The following is a 16,624-nucleotide window of genomic DNA, read 5'->3' as shown; positions in this document are numbered from 1 at the left end:
GGTGAAACACTGGAATGCGTTACCTAGGGAGGTGGTAGAATCTCCTTCCTTAGAGGTTTTTAAGGTCAGGCTTGACAAAGCCCTGGCTGGGATGATTTAACTGGGAATTGGTCCTGCTTCGAGCAGGGGGTTGGACTAGATGACCTTCTGGGGTCCCTTCCAACCCTGATATTCTATGATTCTATGAACAGCAGGCACTGTGCTACTGCCCTGGGATGGGCCTCTCCCTCGCCTCCTCACCTTTCCCGTAGGGAGCAGAGTCCTTTCAGTTAGGATGGGCCTGGCTCCCATGTGACCCTAATCCCCCTGCTATATTCCCAGCAGTCCCAGGGCTGCCAGTTTGGATGGAAGGCACCAGGGACCCTGTGTTTTCTGAAGAGGCAGGACAGGTTCTGAGGGATCTCGGGAGGGGTGAAGATCTGAGTAATCTCACCCAGCATCGCCATCTGGTCCTTCCCTCCTCAGGAATAACTGAGACTTACAAACCTGCTTTCCAAATCTCTCTAGACTCCACTATATTGTTACTGTTAATAGTGATTGCTAACAATCTCTTTCTCAGGGAAAAACATATTGTGGGGAAACTGAGGCACGGGGCGGGCAGGGATTTACCCAAGGACACATAGCAGGTCTGTAGCAGAGCAAGGAATAGAATGCAGGACTCATAGTTGCCAGTCCCTGTCTGCTTTGTTGTGCTTTGCAGGTACTAAGCGGACAAGGAAGCTGAGATGGGATGTGGTCCTTACCTTTTGTCCCAGGGGGCTGCAGGTTGTCTCCTGTCAGTGAGCACCAGCCAACAGGAAAGATGTCCCTGGAGTCATAGCGGCACCAGTAATCAAAGGCACCTCTCCAGCCATCGAACGTCACAAGGACCTCGGAGCCTCTCACTTCCCCAATGGTGGCTGGGCAGATGAAGTGTGGATTCTTCCTGTCCACTGCCTCCAGCTTCATGCCAGTCTTGAAGAAATTTTGGGATGGAGACGGTGGCTCCTACAGGGGAGGGTTCAGAAGGATGGTTACAAAAGAGTAGTGTGTGTTGGTGTCTCCTGAGCTTGGATTAATCCCCTGCCTATGTCATCACAAGAGCAGAGCTAGATGGAGCCAGAACCAATTCACAGAATCATAGAATCTCAGGGTTGGAAGGGACCTCAGGAGGTCACCTAGTCCAACCCCCTGCTCAAAGCAGGACCAATCCCCAATTTTTGCCCCAGATCCCTAAGTGGCCCCCTCAAGGATTGAACTCACAACCCTGGGTTTAGCAGGCCAATGCTCAAACCACTGAGCTATCCCTCCCCCCATTAGCCCCATGTCAGAGGGTAAAGGAGGTGGCTCCAGCTTATACCAGGGCTGGATTTGGCCCCTGGTTTAAAACGTGCATCTTTAGGAGCATAGGCAAGGCCTCTCGTTGTGGCACCCTGTGCCTGCTGCACTCAGGACCAGACAAACCGGGTGACAGAATGCAGCTACCCCGTGAGAGTGTCTTAGTAGCACACTGACGCGAGAAAGTCTCACAGGCAGCCCCGCTTTCAGAGGTCCCAGTAAATCCACTTCAGGCTCTCTTGCTTAATCACCACCCTTCCTTGGGGCTGCTTTATTCCCAAACACAGTTCTCTGAATCCCCAACAAAATCCTAACCATAGTACAATTCCCACACCCAGTGTATATAGCCCTTAAAAGCCCGCTCTTCCCAGTGGGCACCCTGCCTGCCTCTCTGTTTCCACACCGCACTCTGGTATCTTCAGTCACATCTAAGCTCCTGCTCAGCCCTCTTCTTTCCCTCTGCCAGTACAGCCATGCCAGACCTTCCCTCTGGACTGTAACCCTGTTCTTCCCAGGGCGAACCTCCCCCAGCCTCTCTGCTGGGAGCATCCCTCACTGCCCGCCCCCCTCAAGGCTCCTCTCGGCCCAGCTCTCTCATGGAGACGTCAGCGGGTAAGCCGTCCACAGCTCCCCCGCCTTTAGCCCTCTCCGGCTTCAAGTTGTAGGCACCTCCCCCTGCCTTCACCTCTCTGGTTTGGGGACACCAGGTAACAAAACTCTCTTGCTGCTCTCCTTGTCTTCAGCCTTCTCCCAGGGACAACTTTCTGCTTCCTTCTAAGACCTTCCACAGTCCCCTGGTAGCTCTCACCTGCCCGACTCCCACTCAGGCAGCTCTGATTCACCAGGTCTCACTGGGACTCTTCTTCATTGGCCAAACTGGAGCGCCACCTCACAGGGTCCCAGAACTCAGGCTCCAGCCTGAGCCAGAATGTCTACACCACAATTAAACAGCCCCTTAGCCCGAGCCCTGCGAGCCTAAGTCAGCTGGCACGGGCCAACCGCAGGCGTCTAACTGTACTACACACCAGAGAGCACAGCACAGAGCTGGCCTGGATGCCCTGTGGCAAAGGGAGCCCTTTGCATGCAACACGATACCTTGTGAAAAATTCGGAGAGGAGCCATCTCTGCTCCATTCAGAGTTTTCAGGAGGAACATGGGCCAAGAGGAAGCATTCAGCCGAAAACCTGCGGAACAGATGCAGAGATGGAGATTATTAAAAATCGGCAGGGCCCATTGGGTGAGGCAGAACTCAGGTTGCTCTGATGAACACCTTGCACTATTCATCCAGTCACAGCCTTCATGCACCTTAAGATCCACCACCACATTCTTCGGAACACAGGAGAGCTAGGAACGGCCCTTTACACAAACTGGATTATGTCAGCCACTGCTCCACACTTGGAAACAATCAAACATGGCTATGACTTTGTTCATTGTAATAAAAGGCCCTGACCTTCTGGCAGCTCTGCCTTTGCACCCATGCTGACCACTGGTTCATCTTTTGTGACATCTCCCTGGCTTACTACAGAGTCTCCCTCTCCTGTCTGGCCCTCAGGAGCCCCTGCCCTGGCCCTGCTGGCAAAGCACTCTGCATGGAATTTGTGTTTGCACATGGCAGTCAACTGGATGCAGAGAAGACATTAATGAGCAAGGACCGGGTCAGGCCCATGATGTTATCCCTGGTGCATACACACATCCTATGGAGGCCAGCAGTTTCCTTGCTGACCTTTCACCCACAGAGGTGAGTCGCAAGCAGCTAAGATACAGGCACAGGCAGGAGCTAGGCTGGGCAAGATGGTGACAGCAATTGGTATCAATACCATGCTGGGCCCCTGAGTATCAGGAATGCCCATGGAAGCACCAAAAGGGGCTTCTGGGGAGCAGAGGGGTATGTTGAGGAGAAAGAGGGTTTCCATGTGTTACTTATGAGCATAGGCTGGAGCACCCATGGGGTAAAAATGATGGGTGCTGAGCACGCACTGGCAGGCCCCCTATCAGCATTCGCCCCTCCCTCCAGCATCTTCTGCCAGCCAGCGGGCCCTGCCGATCAGTGCCTCCCCCTCCCTCCCCGCGACTCCTGCCTGTCGCAATCAGCTGTTTCGAGGCTCGTGGGGCGGTGGAGGAGTCAGAATGGGGCACACTCAGGGGAGGGGGCAGAAGGGGGTGGGCAGAGGCGGAGTGAGGTGTGGCCTGGGGCAAAGCCGGGGGTCGAGCACCTGTGCTGATGAGTTCCTCATTACATGGGTCTGTACCTGAGAAGCTAAACTATTACCAAGTATGAAAATGCATCATGTCTGATCAGCAACACCAGCAGCCAATGCTTCCCACCCCACACATGCCAGCACCACAAGGGGGAAAGGAAGGGGAACTGCAAGGCTTGTTCTTTTTAATGGTTGACATTACCGATCCCAGAAAGGCCAGGCTCTCAGTCCTCTTTGGGAGAGCACAGAAAAGAAAACAAGGAATAAAAAAAAAACAAAGGACAAGAGAGAAAATGGAGGTGACAGAAATTGTGCTAGGATATGGTGTGAGGGAGCACCCCTCTGCCAGCCCATTACCACGGGCATTCCACCAACACAAAGTGGGAAGCGGGCAGCTACAGGAAGTGCAGACCCTGAAAGCATGCTCACAAGAGGAGTCCTGTGCCAGTGCCTTGGCTTGACAGCCTGGCACCTCAGCTCCAAAGGGTCAATTTCTGATGCTTGGCAAAGGGCTGCCCTTTAAATCCTTACAGCATTTTGAAGTTAACCCTGGGGCTGGATTTCCACTGACAATTCCCTGGGAGCTGCAGAGGTGAGGAATACAGGGGGAAGTTTTGCCATTGTAGACAGGGCCCAAGTGTCAGAGGTGTCCCAACAAGCTAAGTCTATTCCAGGGTTCTCAAACTTCATTACACCGCGGCCCCCCGTCTGACAAAAAAATTATTACATAACTCCAAGAGACCAAAGCCTGAGCCCACCCAAGCCCTGCCACCCCTGGGGGAGGAAGGGGGAGGGGCAAAGTCACAGCCCGAGCCTCGCCTCCCCACCCCACCCCAGGACAAAGTCCTTGCTCTCTGGCCCCCAGCATTGGGGCTCGGCCTTTGGGCTTCAGCAAGTCTAATGTTAGCCCTGGTGACCCCATTAAAATGGGATCGTGATCCACTTTGTGGTCCCGATCCACAGTTTGAAAACCGCTGATCTCCACAGTTCTGTCATGAACCCTGGAAACAGAACATGAAAACCAGCTGGTCGGCTGAGCTTGGGAAAGGGGAGAATGTCCTCCCAAGCCTCCAGTTCACCAGCAAGCAGCAGCTTCTACTCATGCTACCAAGGAACAGCAGCTGAACAACTGCGCTGCGGTAGGCGTGAAAGACACCAAGTGAGAGACTTGGCATTTAGCGTCACATGCTAGGCTTTGGTGCTCTGTGGGGAGGGAGGGGAGGGCCAGCAGCTCAGGAGTGTGGTTTGTTACCTGTACTTGGGCTAAGAGAGATCAGCAGATAAGGGGGGGGGCACGACTATCTGCCACTTCTTGTCCCCAACCCTGCCTCTATGACGGATCACAAGGGTAACCAGTTCAGTGACAGGGACTGTCCCATCATGACCCAGCACGATAGATGCTCCACATCCAATTCAAACCACCTACCACATGAGATGAGCTGCAAGGCTGTAACGCGATTACTCTTTTTGCCCTCTGGTGGCAGACCGAGGAATAGCACAAACACCTCTGTTACCTGGACCAACTTTTCAAAACAGACCCTTGGGCTTTATATGCAAAATATGCATGTGGGCATGTCCAGGTAACTGCACATGCACAAGATACAGCTGCCCCTATTGAGTGAGCATCTTGTCTTGGGCGCCCTACTGTGGGCGGGCAACAGCAGATTTTATGGGCACAATGCTGGTACTTCATTTTTTAAAAATATGGCTCAATCAAATGTTGACAGACGTAGCAGATCCTGACTCGCCTGTCAGTGGGAGAGGTGCAACGCATCAGAAATGATCAGCTTGCTCATGGCAGGAAGATCCATAGAGGCCAGAATACAATTTGTTATGAAGTATTTGGAGGAAGTGGACTGCCTCTCAACCTCACCCCCTCAGTCCCCATCTCAGCAGGCAGGTCTTAGCAGCTATGACCCATTGGAAATGACAAGGCAACAAGACTCATGGCGTACAGCCAGTAAGCCAGACCTGGGCCTATACACTGTATGCTCCAAACCTTAAGTTTGGGGCCATTTCAACACCTAAAGGTTCTCCAAAGCTGGCTCATTCTGGCTTCACCAGAGATGTGCACGAAGTAACTCCATACAGGTTTTTTGGCTCAGCTGAGTGAAGTGAGAAAAGGTGGCTGTGATCAAAGGACTGAGATTTCTCATGCCAGTGTCTTCTGTACTGAACTGGGCTAGGGACTCATAGGGCCATATCCTCAGCAGACACACATCAGTGCGGTCTGGGGAACCCACAGCCACAGTGCCCTGCGCCGGCAGTGATCTAGGACTCGCATACCCTCACGTGGTAAGGTGTGCAGCTTCCATCCCACACCACTCCCTTCCCGGCCAAGATGCCTCTTCTTTTGCGCCCCATTCCCAAGTCACGGCTAGCTGACAGCCTACATAGTATGTCCACCTGCCCCTCCAGAGGGGCTTTAGGGGAAATGGTCTCCACCACAGAGTCCCATATGCAAGCCCTTCATCCTCCACCATTGCTCAGTCTAATACACTTCTACAGGGATGTGCTAACTGGATGGGTCCTTTACAGAAATATCTCATGGGGACCTGGCAGCTGAATGATAGCATCAGATTAATTGGGACAGAGTCAGCATCAGTTTGGCTCACTGGAGACCCATTTGGCCACTGCCAAGGAGTGAAGTGGTGTTTAATTGAGAGATAAGAAAGGGCAAATTCCAATATACAGACCATTTATATAACTGTATCCAAATAAAGTTTTAAACAAGAACAATGAAATGCTGGGTCTGTCACTTTCATTCAAGGAAGGAAAGAGAGTTATTTGAAGCAGGTGTATTTTTTCCCCTTTTAATGGCCTCAAACTGGGTCAGTCTACTGCCCAGCAGGGAGCCCTAATTAAGAGTGGCGGCGTAATTTAAACCCATCCAGCTGGTGTTCCAGCCAGCGTCTATACTTGATACCCAATTCTCTGTGGTGGCCTTTAGTGCATGGGCACAAGTATGCCTGGATGGCCGGAAAGTAAATGTAAAGCGTTGTGGGTTAAGGAGCAATGACTGAGCTGGACTCTCATACTTCTCCTTGGTTATTCTCTACATTACAAGTGAAAGGGTCCAATAAGACACCCTCCATCCTATGGCTCATGACCATGCTCTGAACATGATGGAAGTGAGAGAGAAGGGCTGATGGCGCGAGAAGAGTATATTGTGTTTCACAGATTTTTTAATAGTAGAAGCATAGAATATCAGGGTTGGAAGGGACCTCAGGAGGTCATCTAGTCCAACCCCCTGCTCAAAGCAGGACCAATCCCCAACTAAATCATCCCAGCCGGGGCTTTGTCAAGCCTGACCTTAAACACTTCTAATGAAGGAGATTCCACCACCTCCCTAGGTAACGCATTCCAGTGCTTCACCACCCTCCAAGTGAAAAAGTTTTTCCTAATATCCAACCTAAATTTCCCCCACTGCAACTTGAGACCATTCATTACTCCTTGTTCTGTCATTTGCTATCACTGAGAACAGTCTAGATCCATCCTCTTTGGAACCCCTTTTCAGGTAGTTGAAAGCAGCTAGCAAATCCCCAGATTCTTCTCTTCTGCAGACTAAATAATCCCAGTTCCCTCAGCCTCGCCTCATAAGTCATGTGCTCCAGCCCCCTAATCATTTTTAAAAGCGGCAAAAAGTCCTGTGGCACCTTATAGACTAACAGACATATTGGAGCATAAGCTTTCATGGGTGAATACCCACTTTATCGGATGCATGCAGTGGAAATCTCCAGAGGCAGGTATAAATATGCAAGCAAGAATCAGGTTAGGGATAACGAGGTTAGTTCCATCAGGGAGGATGAGGCCCACTTCTAGCAGTTGAGGTGTGAACACCAAGGGAGGAGAAACTGCTTTTGGAGTTGGCGAGCCAGTCACAGACTGTTTAATCCTGAGCGAATGGTGTCAAATTTGCAAATGAACTGAAGCTCAGCAGTTTCTCTTTGAAGTCTGGTCCTGAAGTTTTTTTGCTGCAGGACAGCTACCTGGAACAACGCTTACTCAGCTCTCATTCACTCATGCCCCTTCTCTACCTACGCTACATCGATGACATCTTAATCATCTGGACCCATGGGAAGGAAAACCCTGGAAGAATTCCACCACAATTTCAATAGCTTCCACCCCACCATCAACCTCAGCCTGGACCAATCTACACGGGAGGTACACTTCCTAGACACCACAGTACAAATAAGCGACGGTCACGTTAACATCACCCTCTACCGAAAACCCACCGACCGCTATGCCTACCTTCATACCTCCAGCTTCCATCCCGGACACACCACATAATCCATTGTCTACAGCCAAGCGCTGAGGTATAACCGCATTTGCTCCAACCCCTCAGACAGAGACCAACACCTACAAGATCTTCACCAAGCACTCTCAAAACTACAATACCCGCACAAGAAAATAAGGAAACAGATCAGCAGAGCCAGACGTGTACCCAGAAGCCTCCTGCTGCAAGACAAGCCCAAGAAAGAAACCAACAGAACTCCACTGGACATCATATACAGTCCTCAGCTAAAACCTCTCCAACGCATCATCAGTGATCTACAACCCATCCTGGACAACGATCCCTCACTTTCACAGGCCTTGGGAGGCAGGCCAGTCCTCGCCCACAGACAACCCGCCAACCTGAAGCATATTCTCACCAGCAACTTCACACCACACCATAGTAACTCTAACTCAGGAACCAATCCATGCAACAAACCTCGATGCTAACTCTGCCCACATACCTACACCAGTGACATGATTACAGGACCTAACTAGATCAGCCACACCATCACCGGTTCATTCACCTGCACATCCACCAATGTAATATACGCCATCATGTGCCAGCAATGCCCCTCTGCTATGTGCATCGGCCAACCTGGACAGTCCCTACGTAAAAGGATAAATGGACACAAATCAGATATTAGGAATGGCAATATACAAAAACCTGTAGGAGAACACTTCAACCTCCCTAGACACACAATAGCAGATGTAAAGGTCGCCATCCTGCAGCAAAAAAACTTCAGGACCAGACTTCAAAGAGAAACTGCTGAGCTTCAGTTCATTTACAAATTTGACACCATCCGCTCAGGACTAAACAGACTGTGACTGGCTCACCAACTCCAAAAGCAGTTTCTCCTTCCTTGGTGTTCACACCTCAACTGCTAGAAGAGGGCCTCATCCTCCCCGACTGAACTAACCTTGTCATCCCTAGCCTGATTCTTGCTTGCATATTTATACCTGCCTCTGGAAATTTCCACTGCATGCATCCGACGAAGTGGGTATTCACCCACGAAAGCTCATGCTCCAACACGTCTGTTAGTCTATAAGGTGCCACAGGACTCTGTCACTTTTACAGATCCAGACTAACATGGCTACCCCTCTGATACTAATAATTTTGTTGCCTTCCGTTGGACTCTTTCCAATTTTTCCACATTCTCCTTGTAGTGTGGGACCCTAAACTGGACACAGTACTCCAGATGAGGTCTCACCAATGTCGAATAGAGGGGAACGATCACATCCCTCGATCTGCTGGAAATGCTCCTACTTACACAGCCCAAAATGCCATTAGCCTTCTTGGCTACAGGGGCACACTGTTGACTCCTATCCAGCTTCTCGTCCACTGTAACCCCTAGGTCCTTTTCTGCAGAACTGCTGCCTAGCCATTCGGTCCCTAGTCTGTAGCAGTGCATGGTATTCTTTCGTCCTAAGTGCAGGACTCTGCATTTATCCTTGTTGAACCTCATCAGATTTCTTTTGGCCCAATCCTCTTAATTTGTCTAGGGCCCTCTGTATCCTATCCCTACCCTCCAGCGTATCTACCTCTCCTCCCAGTTTAGTGTCATCTACAAACTTGCTGAGGGTGCAGTCCATGCCATCCTCCAGATCATTAATGAAGATATTCAACAAAACTGGCCCCAGGACTGACCCTTGGGGCACTCCACTTGATACCGGCTACCAACTAGACATGGAGCCGTTGACCACTACCCGTTGAGCCCGACTTGCAAATTAGATTGGTCACCACTTGCACCAGTCTTCCCTCTCATTTTTTCCATCCAGGTGGGAATAAGTTTTGTTATGTGCACCAAGGTATGTGTGGATGTGCGCCACCAGTAGAAACAAAAAGCCTAGATATAATATATATTTTTTAAAAGTTACCGTAGGGATAATTAATTACTCCAGCCAGGTCAAGTTAGGCATTTTAGAAATTACGACTCAAAGAATTAAACTTAAGTGCAAGAGAGAAATAAAAATTATGAAATGCATTGACTAGTCAAAACACTAAAATAACACACTTTGAAAGAATAAAATTACAGAGCATATATCTGCATTGCAGAAAGTACCAAGAAGTAACAACAAATTAATGCAAGTATGTGTTGGGAAGTGAGTGAGACACAGTGTGAGAGTGTGTGTGTTTGTGTGCATTGTCTCTTTAAGACATTCACTGAAAGCTCTTCTGATCTGTCCTGAGTCCTGTTGTCTCCCCTCCTCAGAGATGGGATACAGAGGGAGGGAGAGACAGAGAGAGACTGTGTGAGCTGGCTGCTGGGGAAATCTCAGAAACAGTGCACTGTCTCTTTAAAAAAGGCACTCAGACACTCACCATTCATAACTCAGACATTCCAAGTCCTCCTGAACCAGGCTGTCCCCTCTGCCCTGCTCTGCGGAGATGGGGTACAGGGGCAGGGAACACCCTGACATCAGCACCCTCCTCCCCTCCACCCCTGCTCTGCACAGCCAGCAGGAGGGTCCCAGGAGTAGCTGCAGGATGGCACAATGTCAGGGGAAGGGCACCTGAACACATGCTGCTGGTTGTGCGTGCTCTCTAACCAGCTGGGCAGCATTTGAATCTCTTCTGCACGGCTGTCCAAATGCGCAGCTCACAGGGACCACAGGTGGTGGGCCAAAGTCAGGCCAGCCTAGAGCTGGGGAGACTGAGGGGATGTCTGCACAGTAGATTCACTCACATGATCTGCACATGGGGCTGAGTCTCTGGGCTGGCATAGCCCAGGTGTGAGCAGCCACACTGCAAAGCCACACAAGAGTCAGTGAGTCCACACTGGTGCTCCACTCACCTGTGGGAGGTGCTAGGACTTCTGGTCATATCCCATGGTTCTTAGCACCTCAGTAAACTGAGCCCTCTGATTCCCAGTGCATTGTGGGAGAACCTGTCTGTTTTTGCGTGGAGGAAAGTCAGATTAGTGACAGCCCCTTGGTAAGCACACACAGTGAAACAAGACCCGGTACGTGAGTACAGTCCATGCCTTCCTGTACTGAGCAGGGAAAGCAAAAAGGGTATTAGGTTCCCCCCACCCCTCCCAGCTTGTGGCTGTTTTCCATTGGTCGGATGACAGGATTTCAGGCTCACCCAGAGGGGGCTGCAGCATCCCTCCATTCTTCTCGCAGTTCCCTATGGGCTGGATTTCAGCAGAGTCCACCAGCCGCCAGAAGTCATTCTTGTTGTCGCTGCCATCAAGACGCAGGCGCAGCCGTGCGCCTGTCAGACCCACCACAGTGGCGATGCAGGTGGAAGTGGTGTTTCTGGGGTCCTGGGCTTCTAGTTTCATGCTGATCTTGAATTCATTGCTGGGCGGAGTGTACGACTGCAGAGAACAAGAGCCAGGACTTCACATATGTCCCATTTCCTTCTCAGAACCCCAGCCCCACGGCTCCTGGTAACTGCGGATGGACAGTGCCCTCCAGGCCAATGCAGAGCGCAGCAAGGAGAGCTCAGTGAATGAAGGCCCTGGCACCCAGCCACCCACTATCTATCGCCTTTTGCCACAAGTTTCACCTTGAGCCAGCTCCTTTTCTGGGGCCTTGCCCCACCTCAGACACCCACCAGCATAACACACAGGGGGCTATTTAACAGCCCCCGAACACACACAGACGCCTTTTGCTTTTAAAATACAACACAAATACAGTCTGAGCGAGCGAGTGAGGCGCTCCAAGCACCAGCTGTAACACAGGCTAATCTTGGAACTCCACACACAGTGTGGCTGAGGCCCCACAATTCTGACCCACCCCACCCCCCGCTAGTTCAGTCCTGGGCCCTCACATCAACCTGACCGATGATTCTGGCAGCCTGCACAGCCAGGCAACATAGCCAAATACTGGATACTACAGCCCAGGAGAAAGTGAAACAGCTCACCGAGATCCAGGCCATTTTGCAGAAGGGAAACTGCAAAAATACTCCCTTTACTGGCCTGCATTCAGTGAAATCTAAATCGTAACTACACTAAGCAATGATCTAGCTTATATACACTTCCCTCCAGCACCTGAGCTCACCAGAGACACAGAGCTTTGATGTTCCCACCCATGCACATCTGAGAGTTAAGTCCCCTGGGTTATTCTATAACATTCATGGCTTGAATAAATGTCTCTCTTTTATCTTTGCTTAACTATGCACAGTCCTGCCAAGGGTCTGCTTTCCCTGCTGCTCCTCCGTCTTGGATTAAAGGGCCAGAGCCTATTCTAAGGCTTGTCCTGAATCGGAGCTTGAGGATCATAAAAAGACCCTCGCCCCCTGCACCCAAGAAGCCACCCAACAAATTACCTGCTTGAAGCAATGGGCAGGAGCTGGGATGGCACATGTTTCTTTCAGGTATTTATCCCAGGTGAAGTGACCTGCAAAGAGGGGAGACAAGGGGGTTAAAATGGGACCCTAGAAAACAACAAAAAGCTCAGGAAAGCAGCCACCCAGGGCTCCTTACACCATTATTGCCAGATCTCTATCCAAGAGACGAGAAGAACTGGCTTGTATTGGCCTGTCCTCTGCACTGCCAAAGTCCTGGATTTCCAGGCTGGAGAGGGGGAGGTGGTAGCATTGGGTACAAGCTGCTTTTCTCACCGATCTCACAAACCCATAGGCTGCATGATGACGTAAGCTGCCAGAGGAGAAAGCAGTCTCTCCCAGCAAATTGCTCCTTCAGGCCATACATTTAACACACTGCTCAGATTTGGAGTTAAGAACAAGTCACTGAAGGATGAGAGCTCAATCACCCCAAAGTCAACAGCAAAGCTTTATACTCTATTGCCTTTATGGCTGCTGCCTTAGCTGGGGCTCTTTTTCCTCTTAAGAAACCAAATGGATCTGGGCAGGAATCATACAGTTTGTAGTAGCTGATGAGTGGACTGGTCAGCAATAAATCACCAGTCCTGGACAGTTAGTTCACAGCTTAGGGTCTGTCTAAACTGCAATTAAAATCCTGCGGCTGGCCCATGCCAGCCGACTCAGGCTCACGGAGCTTGGGCTAAGGGGCTGTTTAACTGCACTGCTGATGTTCGGGCATGAGCTGGAGCCCAGGGTCTCGGACCCTGCAAGGTAGGACTGCAGCCCAAATGTCTATATGGCAGTTAAACAGCCCCTCAGCCAGAGCCCCACGAGACCGAGTCAGCTGGCAAGGGCCAGCCGTGAGCGTCTAAGGGTGTGTTTACATTGCTCAGGTTACAGCGCGGCAACGTGGGCAATGTAAACATGCTTTGTCGTCAGGAGTGCGGCTCCCAGCGATACAGCGCTGTCTATACGGGTGCATTTCAGCACTAAAACTTTTGCCGCTGGGGTGGGGGGGGGGGGTTTTTTCACATACCTGAACGACTGCAGTTTTAGTGCTGAAAGTTGCAGCGTAGACACAGGCTAAGTGAGTGTCTAATCGCAGCCCAGACATACCCTCCAGGCAGGGATTTACAGAGGCGATCCTATTCAATGCAAAGGCTCCTTCAGCTGGAAACCGCCACTAGGGGAAGGGCTGAGCACATTTTATCACTGTCTGTGCTGCTTTTCAAATCTATGTGCATGGCCAGGGAAAGCGTTAAGCTACCCAGGAAGACTTCTTATTAAATGAGGAATTTACTGAAGCGGCCGAAGCAGATCAAGACTCCTGCCACTTAGACTAAGCAGATAAGAGAGGGTCTTTTACAAGAGCCTGCATGACATTCGCTTCTACTCCCACAAACAGCACCCAAGAGACCTCTATTCTCAAACCACCACAAGAGCATCAGTGGCTGCAAAACAATTACAGAGTCGGTTACAGTTCCCAGTGTACAGATCAGGGTTTTAATCTGCTTATTATTTGACAGAAAAGCTTTATTAAGGAGAAAATATACGGTGGTGCGGTTAAGCACTCGAAGATCTGGAAATACAAAAGTTAAGGTTATACACCTTACAACCTTCACTCTGCCCATGTGGATATGCAGGAAGAACAATGACAGAACCTGTAAGGACACCATCTCTCACATGCTACATTAGAAACACCATTCGTCTACAATCTTACATGCACACTAGTAGAGCACACATTTTGTCACTCTTTTACACTGTATTTAAACTTGTTTCATTGCTGTAATGGCCCAGCATATTTCTGTAGACAGATTGTTAATGTAAGTGCTCCTTTCTCTAAGATATGTATTTTAAGCAGTTAGCCAGCATTCATTGTCTCTTCAAACAGCACAGTGTCCCATAGTTGCAATCCAGAAGATGAAAGGCTTAACTGCAAAGCAAACTGAGGACTGGTTTACACACAAAAGTTGTCTCAGTTTAACTAAAGCTGTGATTTTAAACTGGTTTAGTGAAACCAGTGCAACTTTGTGAATGGGCATTCTTACATGTCTTACAAGCTAAACAAGTATAAGCCAGGTTTAACCAACCTGCATAGACACTACATGCCTAAATCACTTTTGAAAAGAGGCTGAGGTGCTTTTAAGATTTTTATTCAAAAAACCTTTTGTTTTTTACACTATGGGAGAAGTGGGTTTATTTTCCTCCTCTCTCCTCTTATGCAACACCAGGCAAAGCCCTTCTGCTCCAACTTTCTAAATCAATCCACCTTTTGGCAGAGAACAAACCTAGAAGATTCCAGACTGAACAGTGAATTTTTAAGAAAGCTGCGTGCCACTGAAAACAGAGTGTTAGGATGGAAACTTATGTAAGCTTAAACTCTAGTGCTGTTTGCTGCCTTTGCACTATAATGTCAGCAGACACACAGCAGTGAAACAGAAACTCTCAGTTCTCATGGGTTTTTTTTGGTAACAATTTATTTTTAAAGAATTGAAGCAAAAAAAGGGGGATAGAGGATTTCTCTGTTTAATGAAAACTGACTTTTTAAAAAAAAACAGAACAAATGTGGCAAATTTAGGGCTCCACAATCTTGTATTGGTAATTCCTTTATATACATATGCACACATTTTATTACAGGACATTTCTTTTAAAAATCACTCCCTTGTAGACAACAATTGGCACAGATAACTTTGGGTGACTTACCCTTGTGCATTCTGCACAAATGCAATGTATTAGTAGCAGAAGTGATAAAAATTCTTAGCCCTTTGTATAATGCTTTTCATCCAGAGATCTCAAAGCACTTTACAAAGGCAGGAAAATTACCCCATTTTACAGATTCCAAGTGGACTGACACAAGAGTTTTGTCAAGGAAGGGAAAGCAGTCAGTGATGCAGAACAGGGCAGGATATATCCAGAAGTTTTTTTGGCCAGGGAATAGAGAACATATTCGGAGCTCTGCACTGGGAAACAGAACAAACACTTTAATATAGATACATTAGGCTTGGTCATCTTAACCTTGGTTTCTCTGGTCCCTCCCCAGATTGATCCAAACATGATTATTAACTTGCACATTCAATTCCAACTCTGTCTGCACTGGAGCTTAGCACCCCTGGTGCACACTCTAAAGAGAGCACAGGAGCCAGATGCCAAACCACTTTTGATGCCACCTTAGGAATGGTACTTTCATAGATTATAATACCAGAAGGGACCACTGTAATCATCTAGTTCGATCTCCCATATAACACAGGCCAAATATTCTGTTTTCAGGGTTCTGTTACTTTTCGGATGGGATATGGATCATTCTGCCTCTAGGGCCCAAGTCGGTAGCAACTGAACCCTGTATGCTGAATGGCTGTTCAGCGGCTTATACAAAATGAGTTGGTGCCTGGAGTCCAGTTCTTAGTGAGCTCTTCTCTTCACATAAACTAGCATCTCAACTGGTGCTAACTGACCCCCTTGCTGGCTGACTCAGCAGAGGCGCCGAGGACTAAATGGACCATGAAGACTGAACTCTCTCTCTCTCACCCCTAAAAGCGGACAGCGGTGAAGAATGTGGACAGACCAGAGGGAGGAAAGCTTGCCTTGCTGATGCCTGCTCTATGGGAAAAGAGTTTGGTCTCTAGCACTGTCTGGCATCTTTCACTAGCACTAAATTCACTTCTTGTCAGACACCCCTCCATTCCCCCCCCCACCTTACCCCCCCAGCTTCTGCTGCTCCTTTCATTCCTCCTGCAAATCACAAATTTTGGCCAATATGCAGGGAGCACTACTCTTACATGAACCTAAATGATCACATATTGATTTGTTCAGCAGGGTCAAATAAACCAATACGCTTATAACATAACAAAACCAGGAAATTCAGTGAGCAACATGCCATAATACAAAGTTACAGTTGGGCCTTAAACAAACAAGAGCCAAGAAGTTCAAAGCTACACCACCCCGGGTAACTTGGCTAGCATGAACATATTGATTAAAAGCCCAATGCTGTCACACTTCCTCACTCTAGGCAGTGCTTTGCTCCATGAGTATCCTCAATGAAGGTATTAATCAGCGTGAGTAAAAGTGGCAGAATTGGGCCCTAGCCCACTTTAAAAACCACTTACTAGAGAAAAACACTCCACGTGCACAAGAGGTCAAGCTACGGGACTTGTGACCAATGTAAGTCTTAACTTTCTGATTTGCATCGGTTTAAATTCACAACCATATGTTGTACTTAATACAATTCTTTTGCCTGGAATTTGAATGAAGCTGGAGTTTTTGTTTGTGTGTTTAAATGAAATCTGGTTTGAGCTCCTTTAGCATTTCAATCCTCAAGGAGTCATCAATCCTATTGAACATGATGCATGTGCATTTCATGTCACATCTGTGCAAGGAGAGTTTGCCCTACCCAGATCAAGGCATCCCATTAAAGCCTGCAGTCCATACGTGAGCCTGCTAAATAGTATCAGGACAGCATACGAAAGCAGGACAGTCTGTCCAGATTCAGTACAGAAAAATGACAATGCCAGTGTCTTCTCTGCTCGCAATTCCAATCACATTAGTGGCTTTCGAAAATGCAAGAATT

General features: G+C 48.9%; 1 protein-coding gene across 6 annotated transcripts in view; it reads right to left on the bottom strand.

The window, feature by feature from the left end:
• The window catches only part of SCMH1 (Scm polycomb group protein homolog 1), a 121,116-nt gene that overhangs the window by 78,590 nt on the left and 25,902 nt on the right, over positions 1-16,624 (bottom strand). For 4 of the 6 annotated variants that reach the window (XM_073317931.1, XM_073317932.1, XM_073317934.1 and 1 more), the window contains 4 exons: positions 12,064-12,134; positions 10,876-11,110; positions 2,413-2,501; positions 744-987 (listed from right to left, as the gene is read on the bottom strand). In XM_073317931.1, coding sequence (XP_073174032.1) covers positions 744-987; positions 2,413-2,501; positions 10,876-11,110; positions 12,064-12,134 — 639 coding nt within the window. Of the gene's footprint in view, positions 1-743; positions 988-2,412; positions 2,502-10,582; positions 10,665-10,875; positions 11,111-12,063; positions 12,135-16,624 lie in introns of those variants that run through there. The other 2 variants (XM_073317938.1, XM_073317937.1) reach the window with 2 other exon arrangements.

This window comes from Lepidochelys kempii, chromosome 19 (genome assembly GCF_965140265.1).
Source record: "Lepidochelys kempii isolate rLepKem1 chromosome 19, rLepKem1.hap2, whole genome shotgun sequence".
NCBI classification, from domain to species: Eukaryota; Metazoa; Chordata; order Testudines; family Cheloniidae; genus Lepidochelys; species Lepidochelys kempii.
Note: the sequence above shows the minus strand (reverse complement) of the source record. Positions and strands in the feature narration are given on the sequence as shown.